At 42.8% G+C, this 25,906-nt stretch overlaps 1 protein-coding gene across 1 annotated transcript; it reads left to right on the forward strand.

Annotated features, from left to right (window-relative positions):
- Nucleotides 1-63: 63 nt before the first annotated feature.
- Nucleotides 64-25,860, forward strand: DDX19A (DEAD-box helicase 19A). The gene is made up of 12 exons (XM_007198257.3): nucleotides 64-227; nucleotides 3,288-3,336; nucleotides 9,167-9,217; nucleotides 10,336-10,471; nucleotides 12,782-12,874; nucleotides 16,543-16,645; nucleotides 17,043-17,157; nucleotides 20,343-20,520; nucleotides 20,893-21,130; nucleotides 23,439-23,601; nucleotides 24,065-24,256; nucleotides 24,691-25,860. Exons 1-12 carry the CDS (start codon nucleotides 171-173, stop codon nucleotides 24,750-24,752), a joined length of 1,437 nt encoding a protein of 478 aa, XP_007198319.2. The 5' UTR covers nucleotides 64-170; the 3' UTR covers nucleotides 24,753-25,860.
- Nucleotides 25,861-25,906: the final 46 nt, after the last annotated feature.

Here is a 25,906-nt window from a genome sequence, read left to right on the forward strand (position 1 = left end):
GCGCCGCGCGGATGGTGACGTCTCGCGCCGGGCGGGAACTGACGTCACCTTCGCGCATCGCCGCTTCCGGTCCGCGTGAGTGTGGTTCTTGCGCCGGCAGAGAGCTGAGGGCTGGTGTTGCCGTGCGTGCGGTTGTGTTTTTCGGCAGTCGGCCTTCTTCCTCCGGGACCATGGCCACCGATTCGTGGGCCCTGGCAGTGGACGAGCAGGAAGCGGCTGTCAAGTCGGTCAGTGGCTTCAGCTCCAGGCGGGGCGAGCGTAGTAGGAGGGCCCAAGCCGACCCTGCTTGGAGTCCAGGGAGCTCTCTGGGTTGGGCAGGCCCGTGGCCCACACACCCCTAAAGGTTTGCTGGGAGGAATCTCTTAGCTTTGTTTTGCGGCTAAGGCAGAAGAGACCAGTATGGTGCCTTTTCCTTTGATCTGGGCCAGTTAAAGACTTTTATCCTGTGGCAAATCTGGCCCTGCTATGTATGCTGTCTTTTCTGCACTGCACCTCCTTCTCAGTGGGGATTGTAAGAAAAGGCGCAATGCTGATTCTCTTTTTTCATCTGGTTTCTGAGTGATTCTCTGCTACTCTTATTTTACCATTTTTTAGATGCGTGCTTAACATGGTTGGCAGTTTGTAGCACTTTGCAGAATAACAGATTCAGGTTTATATTTAGTGTTTCAATCTACTGCAAACGGGGGGAGGCACTACAATTTGTTTCATCTGTGTTTAAAGAGACATTTAATTTCATATACTGGTTCTTTGATTAATGAAGATCCATTCAGTGGGAAGTTAACTATAGTGTAAACTGTGACTCTCCGTTCTTATCTCTAAGTTACCTTTGTTTGGTGGTAATAGACCATTGATTTTAAGAATATAGGGGTTTTTTGTAGTCAGAAGTCTTTCCCCCCCGCCCCCCACCTCGGTGCGGCATGAGGGATCTTAGTTCCCAGGGATCGAACCTGCGCCCTCTACAGTGGAAGCGTGGAGTCTTAACCACTGGACCTCTAGGGAAGTCCCATGTAGTCTGAAGTCTTATGTAACCTTTTAATGCCTAAATTACATTTCTTTTCCAGTCACCCTTTATTGCTTTGCGAGGATTGTCAGTTTCTCAGCAGATAGTTGAAATGGGCTAAATCCAGGAAAGTTTAGGAAGAAGCTTTACAAACTAGTTAGGAAGCCTAGAATGTGGGAGGTGCTGTGAAAAGGGTAAGAATAATGTGAGAAATGAACTTTGAATAGGGAGAGGATGTTTATGAGTAGGAAAGTCAGGGAAATTCCTCATGAAGAAGTTTATATTTGTGCTGGATATTAGAAAATAATCATTTAAGATAGAGATGAAGGTGAACGGCATTTTAGAATAGAATGCACAGAAGTGCTGGACTTGCCTAGAGAACAGGAATCAGAACTCATTTTTGCTGCAGCTTAAGCTTATCGGGTTGTAGTAGGAGCAGTACTGAAAATATCGTAGGAGTGTACTTTGGACCTTAACAAATAACTTAAAAATGAAAGGATTTATTTGGCTGGTTTGGGGGTTTTTAAGAAGGATATTGACAAGATTAGATCTGAGAGCTAGCAAGATTTATTGGACTGCAGAGAACAGTATATATTAGGAGTGATGTCTAAAGGAAAGGAGATCAATGTGGAAGTTACTCTTATAGCCCAGAGATAGAGGGCCTATGTTGAATGATGAAAGTGAAGATGAGGGGATGGATTCAAGAGATAATTGTGGAGGTGTGAAGATTTAAAAAAAAGAAGAGAAGGGAGATAAAGGCAAAGATTACTGTTTTCAACCTGGATCCCACAAGGTGGTATTAATATAGTGCTAATAACAGGATTAGGGGAGTGGGAGGAACAGCAGATTTGATATGTAGGATGATGAGTTCATGTTTGGCTGTTCTGAATTTGAGGTAAGGAGGACAACTTGGTAAGTACCTGTGTTGGGAATCACCAAAAGGTGTACAGGTTCAATGATTTCCCGGGAGAACTCATAGGACTCAGCATATGATTGTACTCACAGCTGTGATTTATTACAATGAAAAGCAAAATTAGCAAAAGGAAAAGGCCCGTGTTGCAAAGTCCAGAGGAAACCAGGCACAAGCTTCCAAGAATCTTCTCCCAGAGGAGTCACAAGCTCCACTTAATTCCTGCTTAATTCCTCTAGCCACAGATTGTAATAACACATATGAAGTGTTGTCAGAGAAGCTCATTGGAGACTCAGTGCTCAGTGTTTTTATTAGGGGTCTATCACATCGTCATTCTTTGCCTAGCAGTACCAAAATTCCAGACCCCTAGAAGGAAACCAGGTGTTATCATAAACCACATGTTTTTAGAAAGATAGTTAGTGAACCCCTCAGCGGTTCTGGGAATGGTGGGAACCCTCTCCAAATCCAAGTTTCCAGATGCCAGCCAGGGGCCAACTTTGCAAGCTGGATTTCCTAAGGATAGCAGTCAGTCCTGCTGTGTTAACTCTTTTCTATACAGTGCCCATCAAGCATTTGGAAATGTGGCACTGGAGTTCAGGAGGAATCAGTTCAGAAGTATAAAACTGACAGCCACAAATGAATCAAAAAGTATTATAAAGGATATGATTCTGTACTCTAGAATTTAAATCTAGTATTTAGCATCAGATATTCCCTAAAAGACAGTTACTGAGAATTGGTTTCAAATCTTTTTTAACCTACAACCCTAATCTAGCTGTGTTATTATGAATAACACAAATATAGACCTAAACATACTTGGTATCTGGTTTCAACCACTCTGCTTATTGGGTGGCTGGTATAAGTAAATGTTTTAAAATGTTGCTTCCTGGGAATTCCCTGGCGGTCCAGTGGTTGGGACTCTGCACTTCAACCGCAGGGGGCACAGGTTTCATCTCTGGTCGGGGAACTAAGATCCCACATGCCATGCGGCGCGGCCAAAAAAATAAAATAAAAATTAAAAATAAGTAAATAAACATAGCTTCCTAACAGTTGGGTAAGACCCTCCCCCCTTTTTTGTTTTACCATTTAGACTTGTGTACATTAGCTTAATAAATGTAGTTAACCATTGAACAACTTGGGGGTTATGAGCCCCCAACCCTCCCTGCAGTTGAAAATCGCCAAATAACTAACATTGTCCTTCCGTATATGTGGTTCCACATCTTTGGATTCAACCAACCATGGGTTGAGTAATACTGTAGCATTTATCCTTGAATAAGTGAACCCTTGAAGTTCAAACCTTGTGTTTAACAGTCAATTGTGTAATTCATGGCATTTCGTTATCAGGTGTCTCTACTCTTGTTTCCTTTTATTCCCATTCAGATGAGTAATTTGCAGATCAAGGAAGAGAAAGTCAAACCAGATACCAATGGTGAGTCACTAGTAACTAGAAGCTACATGTGCACTTCTGCTTTGCACTCATAGCTGCAATGTGGAAAGGAGCTTTCATTTACCATGTTTGGCAAATGTCAGCACTGGATTTGAGAACCAGTAAATTCAGTTTCATTAATGATGGAGATAGAGATTAGTTTTCCAGATTTTATCTAGCTTCTGACTCCTTAAAATCAAGAATCACTATTGGATTGTACAGTCACTGTTCACTTCATAATGTTTCCGTAAGTTTTTTTTAATTTAATTTTTTAAAAGGTTAATCTGGGTTCAAAATTCAGAAAGTATAAGTAAGTGAAAGGCCTCCTTCCCATCCTGAACCACCATTTACCCAGATCCCACGCCCCACCTATATTACTTTGCTAGGGCTCCCACAACAAAGTATTACAAACTAGGTGGTTTAACAACAGAAATTTATTGTCTCAGATCTGGAGGCCAGAAGTGTGAGATCAAGGTGTCATCTGGTTTAGTTCCTCCTAAAGTCTGTGAGGAAGAATCTATTCCATGTCTCTTCCTAGCTTCTGATGGTTTGCTGGCTATCTTTGGCATTCCTTGGCTTATAGGCATTTTTGCCATCATCACCCCAGTCTCTGCCTTCATGGTGTTGTGCATGTCTACATCCAGAATTTCCCTTTTTAATAAGAACATTGGTCATACTGGATTAGGGCCCATCCTAACAACCTCATCTTAACTAATTACATCTGCAGTGAACCTATCTCAAAAGGAGATCACATTCTGAGATACTGGGGGGTTAGGACTTGATCATATGAATTTTGCGGGGGACACAGTTCAACCCATATACCACCCTATGCCATAAGTAACCACTGTTATTGGATTTTTAATATTCTTCCAAAGTTTCTTTTTTTTTTAATTGAAGTATAGTTGATTTACAATGTTGTGTTCATTTCTGCTGTACAGCAGAGTGATTCAGTTATACATACATACACATTCTTTTTTCATATATTCTTTTCCATTGTGGTTTATCATAGGATATTGAATATAGTTCTCTGTGCTATACAATAGGACCTTGTTGTTTATCCATTCTATGTATAATAGCTTACATCTGCTAACCTCAACCTCCCACTCCATCCTTCCCCCAACCCCCTCCCCATCCTTCCCCCAACCCCCTCCCCATCCTTCCCCCAACCCCCTCCCCATCCTTCCCCCAACCCCCTCCCCCTTGGCAACCACCAGTCTGTTCTCTATGTCTGTGACTGTTTCTGTTTCATAGATAGGTTCATTTGTGTCATATTTTAGATTCCACATATAAGTGATCTCATATGGTATTTGTCTTTCTCTTTCTGACTTACTTCACTTAGTATGATAATCTCAGTTGCACATCCAATGTTTCTTTATGCAAATCAAATACAGATTTTTCTCCCTCTCTCCCTCTCTCTCACCAAAAGATGGCAGAGTATACACAGTGTACTTACTTTTTTTCATTCAACACATACCTTGGCAAGCTTTCCTTACCAGTAAATGGAGTTTCCTCACTCAGTTTTATAACTGCATAGTATTACATTGTGTTGATAGACCATAATTTATTTAACCAGTCATCTTTTGATAGATACTTGGGTTGGTCACATTCTTTCACTGTTATAAAGTGTTTCATGTAATAACCATGAACTTAATTCTTTTTACATGTATGCAAATACATTTGTAGGATAAATTCCCCCAAAATGGATATCCATGGTCAAAGGCATATGCACTTGCACTTTTTATCAGTATTTTTCAAGGTACCCTCCATAAATATTATACCAATTTATATTTCTATCAGTAAAGCATGAAAGTGTTTTCCTATAGCCCCACCACAGAATTTTTAGTCAAAAACTTGAAATTTTGCTAATCTGACAGGTAAAACATGGTGGATCAGTGTAATACATTTTGTATTTCATTAATAAGGTTGAATATTTTCATAAGTATAAAGGAATTTGTGTTTCCTTTTCTACTGAGCTTTTTGTCTTTTTTCTGAATATGAACTTCATATTTTAAGATTGTGATAGAAGTTGCTAATACTTCAGTCAGTTTTGTCTTTTGACTTTTTTCTTGTGTATTTTTGCTCTGCAAACTTTTTTTAAAAAAATTATTTATTTATTTATTTGGCTGCACCGGGTCTTAGTTTCGGCATGCAGGATCTTCGTTGCAGCATGTGGGATCTTTAGTTGCTGCATTCAGGATCTAGTTTCCTGACCAGGGATGGAACCTGGGCCCCCTGCATTGGGAGCATGGAGTCTTAACCACTGGACCACCAGGGAAGTCCCTCTGCAAACATTTTTATATAGTCAAACGTATCAGTCTTTTACATTATTATTTCTGGAATTTGAGTCAGTTTTCATACTTCAGTCTTTGATCCTTTTGGAATTTTTCCTGGTGTGAATTGTGAGGTATGGATCCAAAGTGTTTTCTCTAGTGTGTTTCACCTTTTTAATTTCAAGATGGCTACAGATTTGTTTCAGTGCCACTTTTGTAATAGTCCATTCTTCCTCTCTAGTTTGAGATCCACCTGTGTTATATACCAAATTCTGCATTTTCTCATCTATCCTATCAAGTTTATTTTGCATATTCATGTACCAGGTTCATATTCCTGATTGCTGGAGCATTATGACATGCTTTAATATCTGTGAGTGCTGGTCCCCATTCATTGATCTTTTTTTTTTTTGGCTGCGCCGCACAGCATGCGGGATCTTAGGTCCCCGACCAGGGATCGAACCCACACCCCCTGCAGTGGAAGCACAGAGTCTTAACCACTGGACCGCCAGGGAAGTCCCCATTGATCTTTTTTTAGAGTGTTCCTGGCTATTCTTATTTTCCATATGTATTCTGTTATAGTCAACTTGACTAGTTCTAAGAAGACAAAGAATCTTTTAGTATTTCTCCTAGGACCATGTTACATTTATAACTTAACATCTATATGCTATTGAGTCTTTTTATAAAACCTATGATTAAGTCTTTCCTTTTTTTTCAAATCCCTTTTTGTGTCCTTTAGGAATGTTTTAATGACTGTAGCATATGTGATGTCCCCTCTTTCATTTCTATTACTGGCGGTATGTGTTTGTTCTCTTTTTTTTGGTGAGTCTACCTAGAGACTTATCAGTTTTTTTTATCTTTTCAAAGAGCTAGGCTTCGGCAATGTTAATTTTCTTGAATATTTGTCTTTTATTTCATCGATTTCTACTCTGTATTTTTTTCCTTCTACTTACTTGGGGTTTACTTTCCTCTTCTTTTTTATCATATACTTAAAATAGTTTCAGTTTCCCTTTTGATTTCTTCATTGGCCCATGAATAATTTAGAACTGTGTTGTTTGAAACATTTCCAGATATTTGGGGGGTTTCTAGATATCTTATTAATTTCTAATTTAACTCCATTTTGATCAGAAGCCATTAAATATGATTCTGCAGTTATTGGGTATAGTGTCCTCTAAATGTCAATTAGGCCACTGTTGTTGATAGTGTTACTCAGATCTTCTATGTCTTGACTGTTTTTTGTTTGTTTGCTTTTTGGTCTAGTTCTTCCAGTTGTTGAAAGAGAAGTGTTAAAATTTCCAACGACAATTGTGGAATAGTCTTATTTCTCCCTTTAATTTTGTCAGTTTTGGCCTCCTGTGTTTTGTAGATCTGTTGCCAGGTGCCACATTTATGTCTTCCTGATGAATGGACCTCTTATTAGAAATATCCTCCTTTATCTCTGGTGGTGATTTTGGTCTTAAAATCTGCATTACCTGAGCCACTCCAGCCTTCATATGCTTACTGGTTGCGCGATGTATCTCTTTCCATCCACTGACTTTCAACTTGTTTGTGTCTTTGTATTTAAAGTGTGTCTCTTGTAGGAGTATAATCTATAAAAATTTTGAATCACTATGTTGGACACCTGAAACTAATACAATATTGTAAATTAACTATACCTCAATTTAAAAAAATTAAAAAATAAAGTGTGCCTCTTGTAGACAGCTGACAGTTGGATCTTGCTTTTTTATCCATTCTACTAATCTCTGTCTTTTAATTGGAGTATTTTATCCGTTTGCATTTAATGTAATTATTGATGTGGTTGGGTTTAGGTTAGCAATTTTACTGTTTGTTTGTCCCCTTATATTTTGTTTCTCTGCCTCTTTTCCTGCTTTCTTTTGGGTTAATTGAATATCTTAGAGGTCCATTTTATTTTATTTATGAGCTTTTTAGCTTTATCTCTTTGCGTTAGTTTATGAGTGTTTTAAAGTTTTCTTCATATAAGTCTCACATATTTTTTGTTAATTTTATTTCTAGGTGCAATATTTTATCTTTTTAGTTGCTATTATAAAGAGGATCTTTTCAATAATATCTCTATTTATAAAAGCTACTGATTTCTATTTATTTATTTTGTACCTAGCTCTTTTATCTTTTCCTGAGATATCTTATTTTGTAGTCATTTTTAAGTTGATACTCTTAGTCCTGCAAGTTTACAATCATGTAATCTAAAAAAGTGATCATTGGGCTTCCCTGGTGGTGCAGTGGTTGAGAATCTGCTTGCCAATGCAGGGGACACGGGTTCGAGCCCTGGTCTGGGAAGATCCCACATGCCGCAGAGCAACTGGGCCCGTGAGCCACAACTACTGAGCCTGCGCTCCGCAACAAGAGAGGCCGCAATAGTGAGAGGCCCGCGCACTGCGATGAAGAGTGGCCCCCACTTGCCGCAACTAGAGAAAGCCCTTGCACAGAAACGAAGACCCAACACAGCCAAAAATAAATAAATTAATTTTTAAAAAAGTGATCATTTTACCGCTTCCTTTTAATTTTTAATACATTTATTTTCTTTCTCATGTCTCATTGTGTCTGCTAACATAATGCTATATTTTAAATATAGTTATAATAATGCTATATTTTATTTTTTTTAATTTTATTTATTTATTTATTTATTTTTGGCTGCATTTGGGTCTTCGTTGTTGCGCACGGGCTTTCTCTACTTGCCGCGAGCGGGGGCTATTCTTCGTTGCAGCACGCAGGCTTCTCATTGTGCTGGCTTCTCTTGTTGCGGAGCACGGGCTCTAGGTGCGCGGGCTTCAGTAGTTGTGGCACGTGGGCTCAGTAGTTGTGGCTCGCAGGCCCTAGAGCGCAGGCTCAGTACTTGTGGCACACGGGCTTAGTCGCTCCACGGCATGTGGGATCTTCCCGGACCAGGGCTCGAACCTGTGTCCTCTGCACTGGCAGGCGGATTCGTAACCACTGTGCCACCAGGGAAGCCCTAATGCTATATTTTAAATAAGTCAGAGGTGACATATCTGATCACTCTGAAGTCAGCCAGCATTTCTAGAAATTTGAAATTTTCTTATGCACTAAACTTCCTAGGAATAAAAATCCATTAAATGTATAGAAACGCCAACTATTTAAATTTTGATCACTTAAATAAGGTTTGATATTTATATTGTCCCACCTTTTGAGTGGATTTTATTTTAAAATAAATGTATTTATTTATATTTATTTTTGGCTGTGTTGGGTCTTCGTTGCTGTGCACGGCCTTTCTCTAGTTGCGGCGAGTGGGGGCTACTCTTCGTTGCATTGTGCATGCTTCTCATTGTGGTGGCTTCTCTTGTTGTGCAGCACAGGCTCTAGGCGCGTGGGCTTCAATAGTTGTGGCTCGCAGGCTCTAGAGCGTAGGCTCAGTAGTTGTGGCGCACCGGTTTAATTGCTTCGCCACATGTGGGATCTTCCTGGACCAGGGCTTGAACCCGTGTCCCCTGCATTGGCAGGCAGATTCTTAACCATTGCACCACCAGGGAGGTCCCCTTTTGAGTGGATTTGATACTTGCCTTTCTGATTATGATAACTGTTTTCTTGTGCAGGTGTTATCAAAACCGATGTCACTCCAGAGAAAACAGAAGAAGAAGAGAAAGGTAACTAATCTTTGAAACCCTGTAGCAAGAGACATAGTATCACCTAGGACGTGCCTGTCTGGAGCCAGAGGCATTCTGAGTTATAAGATCAAGGAGATGAGGGGAATCAGCCAAGAAAATTGAAAACAGCGAGATAGAAGGAGAACCAAAAGAGAGTGGTATCCCAGAAACCAAAAGAAGGAAGTGTTTCAAAAGTAGGGAGTATAGGTAATAAGTTGGTTAAGAGAACTAAAAATTGTTCAGTTGATTTAGAGTGTAGAGTCATTGGTGAGCTTGACAAGGGCTGTTGAGGTCAGGTGGGGAGGTTAAATTAAAAAAACCTCTTCAGTGTACATTCTGCAGAGAAGGGGAGAAGAGAAAGTGAAGACATGAGTACAGACAGCCCTGTCAGGGAATGTCCCGTGAAGGGGAGCAGAGAACTGGGACAGTAACTGGATGGGGATGTGGGATAAAGGCGGAAGCACATTTATGATGAGACGTGTTACAACGTGTATACGTGTTACGACGTGTATACGTGTTACGACGTGTATACGTGTTACAACGTGTATACGTGTTACAACGTGTATACGTGTTACAACGTGTATACGTGCTGGGGGGAATGATCCATTAGAGGGAGAAACTGATCATGCAAGAGAGAAGGTCACTGCTGGGAGAAATATCCTTGTCTGCAAGACGGAATGGGACCCATTGTATGAGTAGAGGGGCTAGCCTCAGGAGCATGGCGGTCCATCCATAGTCACAGCAGGGAAGGTGGAAAGGACGCACACAAACGCAAGTGGGTGTGTGGGTTGTCACGGCAGCGCGTGGAGGTGCTTCTGATTACGTTCACTTCTCAGGGAAGTGAGTAGCAGGGTCATTAGATGAGTGAGAATGTGGAGAGGTAAGAAGTTGAAGAGAGAAGAAATAAGTGGCGAATAGAAACATAAAGTCTTGCTGGGCAGCTCAGCCCACTTGAGTCTAGCAGTCAGGAGTTTAAAGTGAGACCTTTTGGTGTGATTATGTTTTTCTCCCACCTTGCTGGGCCATTCAGGTGTGGGTGCAGACATGGGGAGAGAGGTTTCACAAGGGTGGGGTTTGCCCAGTGAGTATGAGGAAGATCTACTGGTTTTTTCCTACAGAGGACAGAGCCGCCCAGTCCTTACTCAACAAGCTGATCAGAAGCAACCTTGTCGATAACACCAACCAAGTGGAAGTCCTGCAGCGGGATCCAAACTCCCCACTCTACTCAGTGAAGTCCTTCGAGGAGCTTCGGCTGTGAGTATCTGTTCCTTTGAACAACTGTTCCTTGCTAGTCCCTCCTTTATAAGACTTAGCATATCAGAGATCTTGTGGGAATTTTACTTTCTCCTTTTATTTTTAAAAAATCTTAGTATATTTACTTTCTTTGACTAGTTAATAATTCACATGTTTCAAAAGTTTAAAAGTGCGAAAAAGTGATGGTCTCCTTCCACCCTTGTCTCTTGGCTACCCAGTTCTTCTCCTTAGGGATTTTTTAATGCCACAAATTTATTCATCATAGCTGAAAGTCTTTTTTCTTTTATGCTCTTAGAACTTTCAATAAAATATTGGCTGACAGGTGATTTCTGGATGTCAGGAACATTTCTTATTAGGTAAGCCCTTTTGTTAGACTATAGGGTTTACAGTGTTAAGAACAGTTTATCTGCTTTTATAAAATCTGTCCAAGAAGCCTGTGCAGGATTCCCAGTAACTGCAGTGGAAATCAGCCTTCAGTGTTCCAGAATTTTTTGAAAAATCCAGAACCCAGAATTAAGCCCTAAGTGTGCACATTTATGCACTGTGGTGAGAATGACTTCTAACATGTCCTTGTTTTAAAGGCAGAGAATTATGTAATGTTATGCCAAGTTTTTTGTTTCCTTCAGTAAGTTAGTAAAGAGGTATTTAGGGTTGTTGGTTTATGTACATGACACTGTGCTGGGTGTTATGAGTAACACAAGACATAGCTACCATTCTTGCTGCCTGCCAGGACTCAAATCATAGAAAATAGCTAGTGAATAAGAAAGTGGTGGAATGAATGGATTCTTTGCCTTTGTTCAGCAAAATCTATCATATGCCCCGTAGGCAAATAGGGGCCACGTTTCTGCCAACTATTGCCACCACTTTAGAGTAAGAGACACTTAAAATAAGAGAGCTAACTAGAACCAAATCAAGTTGTTAATGCAGCAATAGCTAAGAGCAAGGTTTTTAAAGTGAGGCCTCTTTTTTTGAATATTTTCAGGACATTATACTTTTCTATGTGTATTTTCTTTGTCAAAGGCTTTTTTCAGCAAACCTGTCATCTCTGCTTCCATTCATAAATTCTGTCCGAGCAGCTAGATGTGCTCTGACAGCTTGCTTTTCCAAGTATCATGGGCTTTTTAAGTTCCTTTCATTTAAAGTACTGGAGTTCTCAGGTCAACCAGTGATGAACTGTCCTCTTTGAAAAGGCAAGTTCTTTCTGATTTAATTGTTAGTAGCCAAAGGAAACAAAGAATAAAACCTAGGTTACCGAATATACTTTGTCTATTTTGTACTGAAAAGATCTGCAAAATAAAAGAAAAATAATGAGCCACTGAAAGTTCTTGGATCACTTGAGTCCTCTTTCAGTAGTGACTTTGTTTCCTTGGCAACCAAATCAGAATCTGCTAAGCTTCACAACCTTTTCTTCCAAATGGATGTTACTTTTCAAAGTTCTTTGTATCTGAGAACCACCATATGCCAGAAGAATTGCCTTTTAGAGAGCCTGTTAAACTTTAAGGAAGGCTTAGAGAACACTCCTGACTTGGTTTGACTTTTCTTTAAAAACAGTGTGGTGGGATTTTTGTTAAACACCCTGTCAATTTAGAGGTAGCAGAGAGCTTATTATAAATGTACTACAAAAGCAGCTTTATTTGATATTTGTTGTGTGGCTACTTATGGAAGAAGTTGGTGCTGTTCTAGTTTTGATTTTGCCTAGACATAATAAGTAAATCTCATCACTCGTAAAGTTCCATATGATAACTGAACTCCCTTTACCTATTTACTAGAAACTGGCTGAATCAATTTTCTTACCTCCCAATTGTCCCGAGTTCTTGCACAGCTGGCTTTGGAAGGCCCATGGAACACAAAATGACTGTGGTTCAGTGGAACATCTGCACTAAGAAATGAAAACTGAAATCTCATTCCCTAAAGGGACTTCTGTATCTTAGTGGCATAGTAAGCAGTGTTTATTTTTAGATATGTCTTTTATAATTTATTTTATACTATGAATTAATAAGTACCATTCTTCCAGTATCCTGAGAATGTTTGTCATCCAAGGCCAACCAAATTTGTGGGTCTCCTGAAAGATGAATTTCTCCAAGAAAGGAAACTAGCCCGGATTGTATAAATTGCATAATAGTTTCAGACTAAGATTTAGTAGGGAAAGATTTTGGTTTTGTTTTGCTTTAGTTAGTATTTTTTAAGGCACAGGAAAATATGTCTGACAGGAAGTATCATTCTTTGCTAGATATAGGGAAAAATAAAATTCTAGGCCTTTAAAACAATTTCAACAACTAGGAATCCATCTTTCTCTCCCTGGCCTCCTAGGAAACCACAGCTTCTGCAGGGAGTCTATGCCATGGGGTTCAATCGACCATCCAAGATACAAGAGAATGCGTTACCCATGATGCTTGCTGAGCCGTAAGTATATGGACCCTGGCACACCTCTTCAGAACTGGGTTCAACATCTTCCACCAAGAGCTGTAGTGTTCCTGAGCACAAGATGGGCCGTTGGGAGCAACATGCTTCTTCAGGGGAACAGCTTAGACAGGTGCAGAGAGAGTCTGATGCAATTCAATACAGTTTCTGCCTTTTCCACTTAATAAAAACTGATAGAAAAAGTTAGTGCTGTTATTCTATGCAGCTTTAAAAACTGTTTTTTTGTTGTTGTTGTTGCTATTGTTTTTTAGTAATTTTGAAAATTTTGGGACCTGCAAAAAATATCGGGAGCAATACCAGGAACATTTCCATATCCCCATCCTGCCAAGAAATAAAGCTGCCATTAATCTAGTTGGCAGTTGTAGCCCCCATGTAACTCCCTCCATTCACAGCCCCCTCCCCCTCCCCCTCCCAAGTGAGCATCACTGATGTGGGTCATTATTCTCTCATGTTTCTTTATCCTTTTACTACGTAGTTTGCTTTCATTGTTTGTTTTTTTTTGGCCACGCTGTGTGGCTTGTGGCATCTTAGTTCCCTGACCAGGGATTGAACCCGGGCCCTGGCCCTCGGCAGTGAAAGCGCTGAGTCCTAACCACTGGACTGCCAGGGAATTCCAAGTTTGCATATTTTTAAACCTTACATAAATGGTATCATACTTAGGTAGCAACTTTTTTCATTCAACTATATTATTTATTTGTTTGTTTGTTTATATTTTGGCTGCACCACACAGCATGTGGGATTTTAGTTCCCCGACCAGGGATCGAACCTGTGCCCCTTGCAGTGGAAGCTTGGAGTCTTAACTACTGGACCACCAGAGAAGTCCCTCTTTTTTAATGATAAAAATGCCACCTAGGACTTCCCTGGTGGCTTAGTGGTTAAGAATCCGCCTGCCAATGCAGGGGACACAGGTTCGAGCCCTGGTCTGGGAAGATCCCACATGCCGTGGAGCAACTAAGTCCGTGCGCCACAACTACTGAGCCTGCGCTCTAGAGCCTGTGAGCCACAACTACTGAGTCCACGTGCCACAACTACTGAAGCCCACACGCCTAGAGCCCATGCTCTGCAACAAGAGAAGCCACCGCAATGAGAAGCCCGCGCACCACAACAAAGAGTAGCCCCTGCTCACCGCAACTAGAGAAAGCCCACAGGCAGCAACAAAGACCCAACGCAACCAAAAAAAAAAAAAAAAAAAGCCACCTATTCCCATGACATTGGGTTACCTGAAGTGAAATGTGAAAGTTCCCTCTAAAGCATGTGACTTGTTCTCTTAAATTTTCCATAAAGATGAGAAAAGGGAGCACATAGTAGGAGCCGAGTCCTGAAGACACATTATGGCTCAGGGATTTGTCTGGGCACAGATGTTACTCTGCAGTCTTAATTTCCATAGGCCCCTTGGGGTATAAAACTAGGGCACTCTAGCTGTGCTAGAGTCTAGAATGAGGATTTCTTAGTGTGAGCCATCTAAAATGATCATCATTTCACTTAATATTTAAGCAGTTTTTTTTTTAATTTATTTATTGGCTGTGTTGGGTCTTCGGTTCGTGCGAGGGCTTTCTCTAGTTACGGCAAGTGGGGGCCACTCTTCATCGCGGTGCGGGGACCGCTCTTCATCGCGGTGCGCAGGCCTTTCACTATCGCGGCCCCTCCCGTTGCGGGGCACAGGCTCCAGACGCGCAGGCTCAGTAGTTGTGGTTCACGGGCCCAGCTGCTCCGTGGCATGTGGGATCTTCCCAGACTAGGGCTCGAACCCGTGTCCCCTGCATTAGCAGGCAGATTCTCAACCACTGGGCCACCAGGGAAGCCCTAAGCAGTTTTTTTTTAACAACATATAAAATTTTATCATTGGGGCTTCCCTGGTGGCGCAGTGGTTGAGAACCTGCCTGCCAATGCAGGGGACACGGGTTCGAGCCCTGGTCTGGGAAGATCCCACATGCCGTGGAGCAACTAAGTCCGTGCGCCACAACTACTGAGCCTGCGCTCTAGAGCCTGTGAGCCACAACTACTGAGTCCGCGTGCCACAACTACTGAAGCCCACACGCCTAGAGCCCATGCTCTGCAACAAGAGAAGCCACCGCAATGAGAAGCCCGCGCACCACAACAAAGAGTAGCCCCTGCTCACCGCAACTAGAGAAAGCCCACAGGCAGCAACAAAGACCCAACGCAACCAAAAAAAAAAAAAAAAAAAAAAAAAAAGCCACCTATTCCCATGACATTGGGTTACCTGAAGTGAAATGTGAAAGTTCCCTCTAAAGCATGTGACTTGTTCTCTTAAATTTTCCATAAAGATGAGAAAAGGGAGCACATAGTAGGAGCCGAGTCCTGAAGACACATTATGGCTCAGGGATTTGTCTGGGCACAGATGTTACTCTGCAGTCTTAATTTCCATAGGCCCCTTGGGGTATAAAACTAGGGCACTCTAGCTGTGCTAGAGTCTAGAATGAGGATTTCTTAGTGTGAGCCATCTAAAATGATCATCATTTCACTTAATATTTAAGCAGTTTTTTTTTTAATTTATTTATTGGCTGTGTTGGGTCTTCGGTTCGTGCGAGGGCTTTCTCTAGTTACGGCAAGTGGGGGCCACTCTTCATCGCGGTGCGGGGACCGCTCTTCATCGCGGTGCGCAGGCCTTTCACTATCGCGGCCCCTCCCGTTGCGGGGCACAGGCTCCAGACGCGCAGGCTCAGTAGTTGTGGTTCACGGGCCCAGCTGCTCCGTGGCATGTGGGATCTTCCCAGACCAGGGCTCGAACCCGTGTCCCCTGCATTAGCAGGCAGATTCTCAACCACTGGGCCACCAGGGAAGCCCTAAGCAGTTTTTTTTTAACAACATATAAAATTTTATCATTGGGGCTTCCCTGGTGGCGCAGTGGTTGAGAACCTGCCTGCCAATGCAGGGGACACGGGTTCGAGCCCTGGTCTGGGAAGATCCCACATGCCGTGGAGCAACTAGGCCCATGAGCCACAATTACTGAGCCTGCGCGTCTGGAGCCTGTGCTCCGCAACAAGAGAGGCCGCGTTAGTGAGAGGCCCGCGCACCGCGATGAAGAGTGGCCCCCACTTGCCGCAACTAGAGAAAGCCCTTGCACAGAAACGAAGACCCAACACAGCCAAAAATAAATAAATAAATAAATAAATACATAAATTAAAAAAAAAAATTTTATCATTGTACTCAGTGCAGAAAACCTGGATAATAGAAGCATGAAGGGGGAAAATCCCTATTCCTACCACCCAGAAAGAACGTTTGGACACTTGATTGTTTTTTGTTTTGTTTTTAATAAATTTGTTTATTTATTTTTGGCTGTATTGGGTCTTCGTTGCTGTGTACAGGCTTTCTCTAGTTGTGGCGAGCGGGGGCTACTCTTTATCGTGGTGCACAGGCTTCTCATTGCCGTGGCTTCTCTTGTTGCGGAGCATGGGCTCTAGAACGCAGGCTTCAGTAGTTGTGGCTCGCGGGCTCTAGAGCGCAGGCTCAGTAGTTGTGGCACACTGGCTTAGTTGCTCCACAGCACGTGGGATCTTCCCAGACCAGGGCTCGAACCTGTGTCCCCTGCATTGGCAGGCGGATTCTTAACTACTACGCTACCAGGGAAGTCCCGACACTTGATTGTTATTAACCAATATTATTTTCATCTCTGTTCTTCCTTCATCCAGCCCACAGAACCTGATTGCCCAGTCTCAGTCTGGTACTGGTAAAACAGCTGCCTTCGTCCTGGCCATGCTCAGCCGAGTGGAACCAGCAGAGAGATACCCGCAGGTGAGGGGGTGGAATCCTGGGGGCCCTGGCTTGCTCATCCTGGGAATGGCTGTGCCATCTGGGGGGGTTGTCTAACGAGGGTGCCCCTGGTACAGTCTGAATGTATCTGATGCCTCAGACTGTTGCTCAGGCAAAGCCCAATGGTGCACCAGGCCCTTACCTGGGTAGAATTGATTCGGAAGCAGCAGCCTTAAACAGTGGCTTCTGAAGGCATCTGCCAAGCCAGGGCTCCCTATTGAAGGCTTCTGTCTACAGCTGAAATGTGGGCCTGGTTGACGAGGATGTGGTTTCCTACACTGTTCAAGTGGTAATGACATCAGTGTACTGGTTGCTTTAGAGCCTGTTGTCTGTTACTACAAGGCTCTCCTAAACTCATCTTCTGTGATCTGCCTGTTAGTGTCTGTGCCTCTCCCCAACATATGAGCTGGCGCTTCAGACGGGAAAAGTGATTGAGCAGATGGGCAGATTTCATCCAGAACTAAAGCTTGCTTATGCTGTTCGAGGCAATAAATGTGAGTATAAAGGGGCAAGACCTAGGCCGTGAGTTGGGGCGGGTGGTTGGGTGTTTGAATTTTGAAGATGAGGTGATGATATTCAACTTTCTAGTTCAGTCTGACCTTGGAGCCCAGTGTTGCCTTTAGCAAATCTATTTAAATACTTGATTTGTTAATAATTCTCTCCACTCCTAAAATAAGATTTTAAGTTGTTAAAAAAAAAAATCCCTGCATGAGTCATGGGGTTCTTAAAGTGTGGAGTATTTCACTGAGGAGCCAGGGTTTGAATTCAGCATCCAGAGTTCTGGAAGCTGCTTAAGAGGGAGGGATGAGCACTGAAGATGGTAGGTTGGGTCAGTTCCCTTTCTTTAAAAGTAAAGCACAGCTTTAGTAAGAGTAATCTAAGAGCACGTACAGTTCACTTGCTCTTACCAAATCAGAAATCCTTCCACCAATTCCTTTTTCATGTGTTCTGCAGAATGTAGAAAATATGGGTTAAAATGGGAGGAGGGGCAGGTAGAAAATGGGTAATGGAGAAGTTATCAGAATATATGAAACTACAAAACAATTAGAAAAAAGTAAGCATTCCAACAGGAAAATGGACGAGAGAGGCCCAGTTCAACAGACGCTTCACAAAAGAAGGAATTCAGATGGCCAGTAAACATGAAAAGATGATGAGCTTCATTAGTCATCAGGGAAACGTCAGGTGAAACCACTGTATGCCTCTCAGATGGTAGAAATGAGGAAGTCTGACAGACCAAGTGTTGACCAAGATGTAGAAGAACTGGAAGCCTCATGTGCTCCAGTGGGGAGTAAACATCGGCACACTGACTTCCAGAAGCAGTTGGCATTACCTAGAAAAATGGAAGAGAGACATTCCTTCAACCCAGCAGTTTATAATCGCCTAGAGCAGCGGTTCTTAAACTTTTTGCTCTCTTACACTCTTAAACATTATTGAGGACCCCAAGTACTTACTTGGGAAGAATATGAAGAAAATCTAGCCTTTCTTATAATTTTAGATATTGTTTTTTTGGATGCCATACCAAAACTTAACAAATGGTAATTACTTAAAAGTTAGTTGCCATGTGATATCTGAAATCATATTAATGAACTCTTCGTACTGTCACATTAAAATTCCTTGGTCTCCCTTGCACTTTGAATGCATCTTTTGCCCAACTGTGATTTTCTAACATCATACCTTGGTCATTTGGAAAATACTGTCTTACTGAGTTATGCTGATCTTCCAAATGTTGACATATTTCATAATACAAAATTTTAAATAGCATTTAAAATGCATTAGTATCACCACCAACCAACTCAGAGGAGTTTATACACGGAGAAACTCTCAAACCTACAGCAGCACATAGAAGTGTTCCAAAATTCTAATTTTCCCTTAAGCTGAAACGTTATCATGACAACAAATAACAGTCAGTTGTTTTCATTTAAGAGATAGGCTCTCTTTGTTCATTTTCAAGAAAGTGTATATCAAATTCCCTACTTGATTTTCTTCTTTTTTTTTTTTTTGGCCTCACTGTGCGGCTTGTGGGACTTTAGTTCCCCGACCAGGGGTCGAATTTGGGCCCTCGGCAGTGAGAGCGCGGAGTCCTAACCGGTGGACCACCAGGGAATTCCCCCTGTTTGATTTTCTGTAGTTTGTCAGTCAACAAACAAAAACGGCTAGTACAGTTACCACACAAATAATCACACAAGGGCTTTTCCTGGAGGAAACCATCATGTTTCAGCATGCAGAAAGAGTACTTTAACCAGAAATTATTAGTATTTTTGTGTGTGTTTGATGTCTTACACTGATAGGTGCAGCTAAGTGTAGTGTACCAGAATCTTGTGACAACATGGATCTTCTCTAGATTGTTTTATAACAACAGGGGACTTCACTGTGTCTGAATGATTAGTATATTAACTATTTAAGGTATCATTTTTTTAAAAGTTCAGTTTAGACTGATGGGCAGTGGACAGTGAGAACCACAATGTATTGAAGAGTTCATTTAAAACTTTTCCAGTGGAGTTAATGAATTCCTGACCAAAGTCCCTTTCTCCTCGAACTTTAAATTTTGTTTTGAAAATAATTGACATTTACATGTTTCAAAATTGAAAAGGATATATGGTGGAAACTTTTCTTTTCCCATACCCTTCAACCACCTGGTTCTGCCTGCCTAAAGGTACCCAGTACTAACCTGTTCCTCACATGTCCTACCAGAGATAGTCTGTGTGGCTACAGGCAAGTGATAATGTGATAACATGTAGGGACTTCCCTGACAGTCCAGTGGTTAAGACTCTGTGCTTCCATTGCAGGGGGCACGGGTTTGATCCCTGGTCGGAGAACTAAGATCCTGCATCCCTCATGGCACGGCAATAGAGATAGATGTGATAGATAGAACACTCACACACGCATGTACATATATTACATGTATTCTTTTTTGCCCCTATTGGTATACAAATTGCTCTGCAACCTCTTTTTCACATTTAATAATGTATTTTGGAGATTGTTCCACATCAGTTCCTAAACAGTTCTATACTTTTATTGGTGTCATCCATTTGGTGTGTCATATTTTGCTTAGTTATGTTTTAATGCATGCATATCCTTGCATATATGTTATTTCACACATATTCATGTGCATACAGGATTGATTCGTAATAATGGAAGCACTGGTCAAAGGCTACATGCATTAGTAATTTTGATAGATGGTTATATCAGTTTCAACTCCCACCAGCTATAGTTTGAGAGTAATGTGTTTTTTTCAATCAAAGAGAATTTGTACTTAGGAAAACTGTCTGCACAATTAGAATGTCTAACAAAGCAAAAAATCATTGGGCCAGGATCCTAGGACTCAAAACTACCAATTTATAAGGAAATCAATGAACCCTGAGTGAAGGGATGGTATAAAAAGAATAAGTGTTATGCTAAAGAAAAAAAGTTGGGTGATGGGGAATTACAGGAGAAAGTAGAAAAAGAGAAACTAACACTCATGGAGGGTTGACTGTAGGATTTAATCCTGACCACAGTGCAGTGAGATAGGTGTCATTATGCCCATTTTATAGTAGAAGAACACAAAACTTTTGGGTAACACCCTGTGTTTTGAAATCTGGAATTAACCTGTTCTAGCTCTGGAAGGATGGGCAAGGCTTTCATTTTGAAAGCGGGTTTAGCCATGGAAATACCCATGGAACACATCTTGTCTCCACAGTGGAAAGAGGTCAGAAGATCAGTGAGCACATTGTCATTGGCACCCCTGGGACCGTTCTGGACTGGTGCTCCAAGCTCAAGTTCATTGACCCCAAGAAGATCAAGGTGTTTGTTCTGGATGAGGCTGACGTGATGATAGCTACTCAGGGCCACCAAGATCAGAGCGTCCGCATCCAGAGGTAGGAACTCTTGAGCGAGGAGGAACTTCTCGGCCTCCTGATCTGCAGCATCATCTCCTTTTACTTCACCCTCCTCTTCTTGCCCCTGCCAGGTTCTTTACTCTGCAGCTTTCAGAGGCATTTGTTTGGTGGGCCATTTCCATGTCAGCACTGACCATACCCCCAGCCTGGGTTGAGGAAGGAGACTTAGGGACTCTACCACCACCCGTCCCTGCCCCACGTCTGCTCCTCCCTCCTCGCTGCGGTGCACCTCCCTACTTTGCCACCTTCCTGGGGATGCAGGTCATCCAAGCCTGGGGAGGCTGTGCTTCTGTTCCTTCCAGTGAAACACTCGGTCGGGGTCATGTCGAACACCTGGGCCTTCCCTTGCAGGATGCTTCCCAGGAACTGCCAGATGCTGCTTTTCTCTGCCACCTTCGAAGACTCTGTCTGGAAATTTGCCCAGAAGGTGGTCCCAGACCCAAACATCATCAAACTGAAGCGCGAGGAGGAGACATTGGACACCATCAAGCAGTATTACGTCCTGTGCAGTAGCAGAGATGAGAAGTTCCAGGCCTTGTGTAACATCTACGGGGCCATCACCATTGCTCAAGCCATGATCTTCTGCCACGTGAGTAGCAGCAGCAGCAGCAGGAGGAGGCGTGCGGGGGCGGAGCTCCACGGGAGGGTGTGGCCCTGCGCCCTCCCTCTCAGCCAGCTCCACCTAGTGCTGGGGGACCAGGTTCCCTCCCTGTGGCTGGAAAGGAAGTGGTTTGTGAAGATGTAAGAAACAATTTCTTCTTAGTATCCTGAGGCATATACATAGTCTAAGCATAGAGTCTCCTGAACTTTATATCATTTGTAGGTGATACATTAGAAAACCCAAGTAAATCAACTGATATTTGTAGGAAAAATAAGAAACTAAACAGGACGGTTGGTTAGAAAGTTACTAGAAAATAAGTAGTTTTCCAGTGTCAAACACAAACACTTAGAAAATGGAAGGACAGACCCCATTTATAATAGCCAAAATAATTTTTCAGGAATAGTTAGGATCGCTGAAGAAAACATCAAAATTCTGTTAAGCGATGTAAGAATAAGAGAGCTCTTACTCTATTATTGGAATACTTGTAGATTTAAAAAAAATTTTTTTTTGAGTGGCATTGTTTTCCCAAACTCAAATTGAAACTTTCAAACCTACAGAAAAGATGAAAAAAATACAAAATGAGCACTTTTATGCCCTTCACCTATTGTCAACATTTGCTTTATCCATAAGCTTTTGTGTAGGGGATATCTGTACTTTTTCCTGAATCTTTTTTTTTTTTTTTTGGCTGCGTTGGGTCTTCGTTGCTATGCACAGGCTTTCTCTAGTTGTGGCGAGCAGGGGCTACTCTTCGTTGCGGTGCGCGGGCTTCTCATTGCAGTGGCTTCTCTTGTTGCGGAGCACAGGCTCTTGGTGCTTGGGCTCAGTAGTTGCGGCACGTGGCCTCAGTAGTTGTGGCACGTAGGCTTTAGAGTGCAGGCTCAGTAGTTGTGGCACACGGGCTTAGTTGCCCTGCAGCATGTGGGATCTTCCCGGACCAGGGCTCGAACCCATGTCCCCTGCGTTGGCAGGCGGATTCTTTTTTTTTTTATTTAATAAAATACTTTCAGTTATTTTGCTTTGGGATATATATCTAATGACATATATGGTTGAAAACTGCAGTATAGATCCTTTTGATTCACTGTTTTATTCCAGACATAATGTAACTCAGTATATTTAGAAAGTATGTGTGTATATAAATACTTATTATAAAAAAAAACTTTTGTAAGCATGTTATTCCTCTACTGAAATGTAACTTGATAGGAGCCATGCCTTACATTATTAAATTATCAGGTGATTTGCACCATATAGCACTAATGATTTTCCATCAAAGAAATTACTCATTTCTCATTTTGTGAAAGTATCAATTAATAAAGCACCTGACAGTTTTAAACAGTAAGAATTAGAAATTCAATATAAACAAATCGTGCCTAATGTAATTATTTTAAATTTGTTGTGTCCCTTTCTAGAGTAAGGGTTTTATGCACATTTTATTATTATTATTTTTTTAACATCTTTATTGGAGTATAATTGCTTTACAATGGTGTGTTCGTTTCTGGCAGGTGGATTCTTAACCACTGAGCCACCAGGGAAGTCCCTTGCTGAATCATTTTAAAGTCAGTTGTAGATATCAGGACACTTCCCACCTAAATGCTTCCTAAGAATGAGACGTGCTCCTGCATGAGCACAGTACCATTGCCACACCTTTCACAATGATGTAGCGATAGTGTCCTCTCTGTCGTCCATCATATGCCACTTTCCCCATGTGTACCAAAATGGCCTTTATTGCTTTTGGCTGCTGCTGTTAAACCTAAGAGCCAATCAGAGATTGTCTGTTGCATTTAGTCTCTCTTGAGACTCCCTTAATCTATAACAGTTTCTCCACCTTTCATGACATGGACATCTTGAAGAGTCCAGGCTAGGGACTTCCCTGGCAGTCCAGTGGTTGAGATTTTGCCTTCCAGTGTAGGGGGTGCTGGTTCGATCCCTGGTCAGGGAGCTGGGATCCGACATGCCTCGGGGCCAAGGGGCCAGGGCATGGAACAGAAGCAATGTTGTAACGGGTTCAATAGAGACTTTGGAAATGGTCCACATCAGAAAACCTTAAAAAAAAAAAAAAAGAGTTCAGACTAGTAAGTAGTCTTTAGAATGTCCCTGATTTCCCCCCCCCCCTTGTGATTATATTAAGGTTAAATATTTTTCTAAGATTAGCACCCAAGTGACATGGTTACTTCTTTATACCACATCATGTTAACAATTTTAAGACATTTAATGCTTAACTGCTAAGTTTTAGTAGTCTTCCAGATCAAAAATATTCTCTTAAGGTACTTTCATTTCTGAAATGTTTTCTTCCTTCCAGACGCGCAAAACAGCTAGTTGGCTGGCAGCAGAGCTGTCGAAAGAAGGCCACCAGGTGGCTCTGCTGAGTGGTGAAATGGTGGTGGAGCAGAGGGCTGCAGTGATTGAGCGCTTCCGAGAGGGCAAAGAGAAGGTTCTGGTCACCACCAACGTGTGTGCCCGCGGTGAGCAGAGATTGTGTCCTGGTCTGCAGGCTCGGGGTAGCGAGAGAGACCCTTGTCTGCGGGACACTCCGGTGGTTTGCGGGAGATCCTGTTTTCTAGGAGAGGCTGTTTGGATTCCCTCGGCAGAGGAGAACTTTCACAGAAGCCAGGAGTCCTGACTTGGTGGCTCAGAACGGCGCCTGCTCTTCTTGGGGCCCCCAGTGAGGCTTTAGCTGCTTCTCCAGATACTGGTATCCAGCAGAGGCTCTCTGGAGCCTGAAGGCTGGTTTCATAATTTGGTCAGCACCTGCCACAGTTCTGTTTTCTCCCTCTGGGTTCTGCTACCTGCCCCTTTGTCTGAATCCCAGAGCTGGCCCATCCCAGACTGTTCCTTCCACCTGAGGTTGGTGTGTGTAGGCCTGACTGTGGACGACAGGGATTTCTGTCTCCCATCCTTACTCCTGTCCAACTCTCCTTCATGCAGGTATCGATGTGGAACAGGTGTCTGTCGTCATCAACTTTGACCTTCCTGTGGACAAGGACGGGAACCCGGACAACGAGACCTACCTGCACCGGATCGGGCGCACCGGCCGCTTTGGCAAGAGGGGCCTGGCCGTGAACATGGTGGACAGCAAGCACAGCATGAACATCCTGAACAGGATCCAGGAGCATTTCAGTGAGTCCCTGGGAGTGTCCCCTGCCGGGCCCTTACCTTACAGGGGCAAGTCCGGCGGGGTGGGGAGGGTGAAGGGTAGGTTTTCCTGTGGCCCCGAGAGAGGCCTGTGTCCCTGTCCCATTACCCTCCTTCCCTACAACGTGGAAGTTCTCAAAGAGCACACCTGGAGAGGGCGGGGCTCAGGGACTTGAATGACAGTCCCCCCTGGCCAGGCTGAGGGGCCTGGGGCTCTGGCTGTTGCTGTCCATGTCCCTTGCTCAGTCACTGGAAGCCTTTGGGGTTCAGTGAAGGATCTCTGTGGCCAGAGGCACAGCACGTTCCTAGGCGGCAGAGACCTGTGTTTCCTCCCTCCCTGCTGTGCTGTCCCTTCCCTGAGTGTGTGTCTCTGTAACCCCATGTTGGTCTCTCTTTGAATTCTCTTTTCTTTCCCCCAGATAAGAAAATAGAAAGACTGGACACAGATGACTTGGACGAGATTGAGAAAATAGCCAACTGAGAAGCTCCTGCAGTCACTGGTGCCGCCCTTGGTGCTCCCCCTGCACGGGACACTAGTGCTTTCACGGCACAGGCCTCAACAGTCAACACAAAGATGAAGGCACGAGTAGAGAGAAACTACCTACCTCATTTTAAATTACATTTGGACTTGACAAAAATTGCGCAAATGATGGGGGAAGGTAGAAGAAAAAATTTGCGTTTTGGAAAATTTAGTCCTTTTCCTCCCATCCCTTTTCAAAGCCACGGTTTCCTCCGTCTTTATAATAACGTGCTCACTATTGGTAATCGCTGGCCCCAGGATCCCCTGCTTGTTTTCTGGCTAGGGGTATTGAGACCAGCCTCTAGCCCCTGAAGAAACGATAGAGGTGTAGGCAGAGGGCAGGAAAGGCCCGGGCAACTCAGCCGTGTGAGCTCCTGTGCGTGGGTGGAGCATGGGGGGCGGCGGCAGAGAGGCCTGTGAGCAGCAGCCCCCATCCCTGACTGAGACTTGTCACGAATGTCTCTTGCCCTTGGCCGCCTTCTTTCTCCTCAAATCCAGAGATGTTCCAGCTGATCCCTTTTACCTCTGTTCTCTGTGCACAGTATATCCTTCTCTCTCCCTGTGTGAGCATCTTGGCTACTTTGTAAACCTCAGATTTGGGGAGAACCACAGAAGTCAGTGAATCTTCAGAGGGACTGCTCTGGCAAGAGTGGATGATCTAGGGCTGGCTTCTCCTCCCGCAGTTGTTCTGTCTGCTCAGGTACCTGGTGTCACAGCAGCCAAGGGACACCTGGTGGTTTTCTGACACACGCCTGGCCGAGTGAGTTGATTCTCACCCATGGATGTCACACTGTGCCTGGAGTCAAGCAGCAGAGTTTGGAAAGGAAGTTATGACCAAGTGAAAACTCTGATTATGCTGTTCATCCGTAACAGTAGATGAACTTTAATTCATACATTGTCTGTATGAATAAGGATGGATAAATTAGAGCTATACCCATCATTCATTATGTTAAGAAATTTAAAAGTAATTATGAAATGCTTTACTAATCATTTGTTTTTACTTGTATTTTTCTGCTTATTAGACTAATATATGCTCATTAAAAAATGTGTGTGTGTCTATATATATAAAGTGTAAGTGCTCATCCCCACCTCTTTGGGATCACCATTGCTAGCAG

The sequence above is a fragment of the Balaenoptera acutorostrata genome, chromosome 19 (genome assembly GCF_949987535.1).
Source record: "Balaenoptera acutorostrata chromosome 19, mBalAcu1.1, whole genome shotgun sequence".
Taxonomy (NCBI): Eukaryota; Metazoa; Chordata; class Mammalia; order Artiodactyla; family Balaenopteridae; genus Balaenoptera; species Balaenoptera acutorostrata.

What these genes read in the sequence shown, in the direction of transcription:
- DDX19A (XM_007198257.3), top strand. Translation starts at nt 171, where the DNA reads ATGGCCACCGATTCGTGGGCCCTGGCAGTGGACGAGCAGGAAGCGGCT. An exon ending in AGGAAGCGGCTGTCAAGTCG is followed by an intron (nt 228 to 3,287) that starts GTCAGTGGCTTC and finishes ATTCCCATTCAG; the next exon opens with ATGAGTAATTTGCAGATCAA. An exon ending in CAGGATCCAGGAGCATTTCA is followed by an intron (nt 24,257 to 24,690) that starts GTGAGTCCCTGG and finishes TCTTTCCCCCAG; the next exon opens with ATAAGAAAATAGAAAGACTG.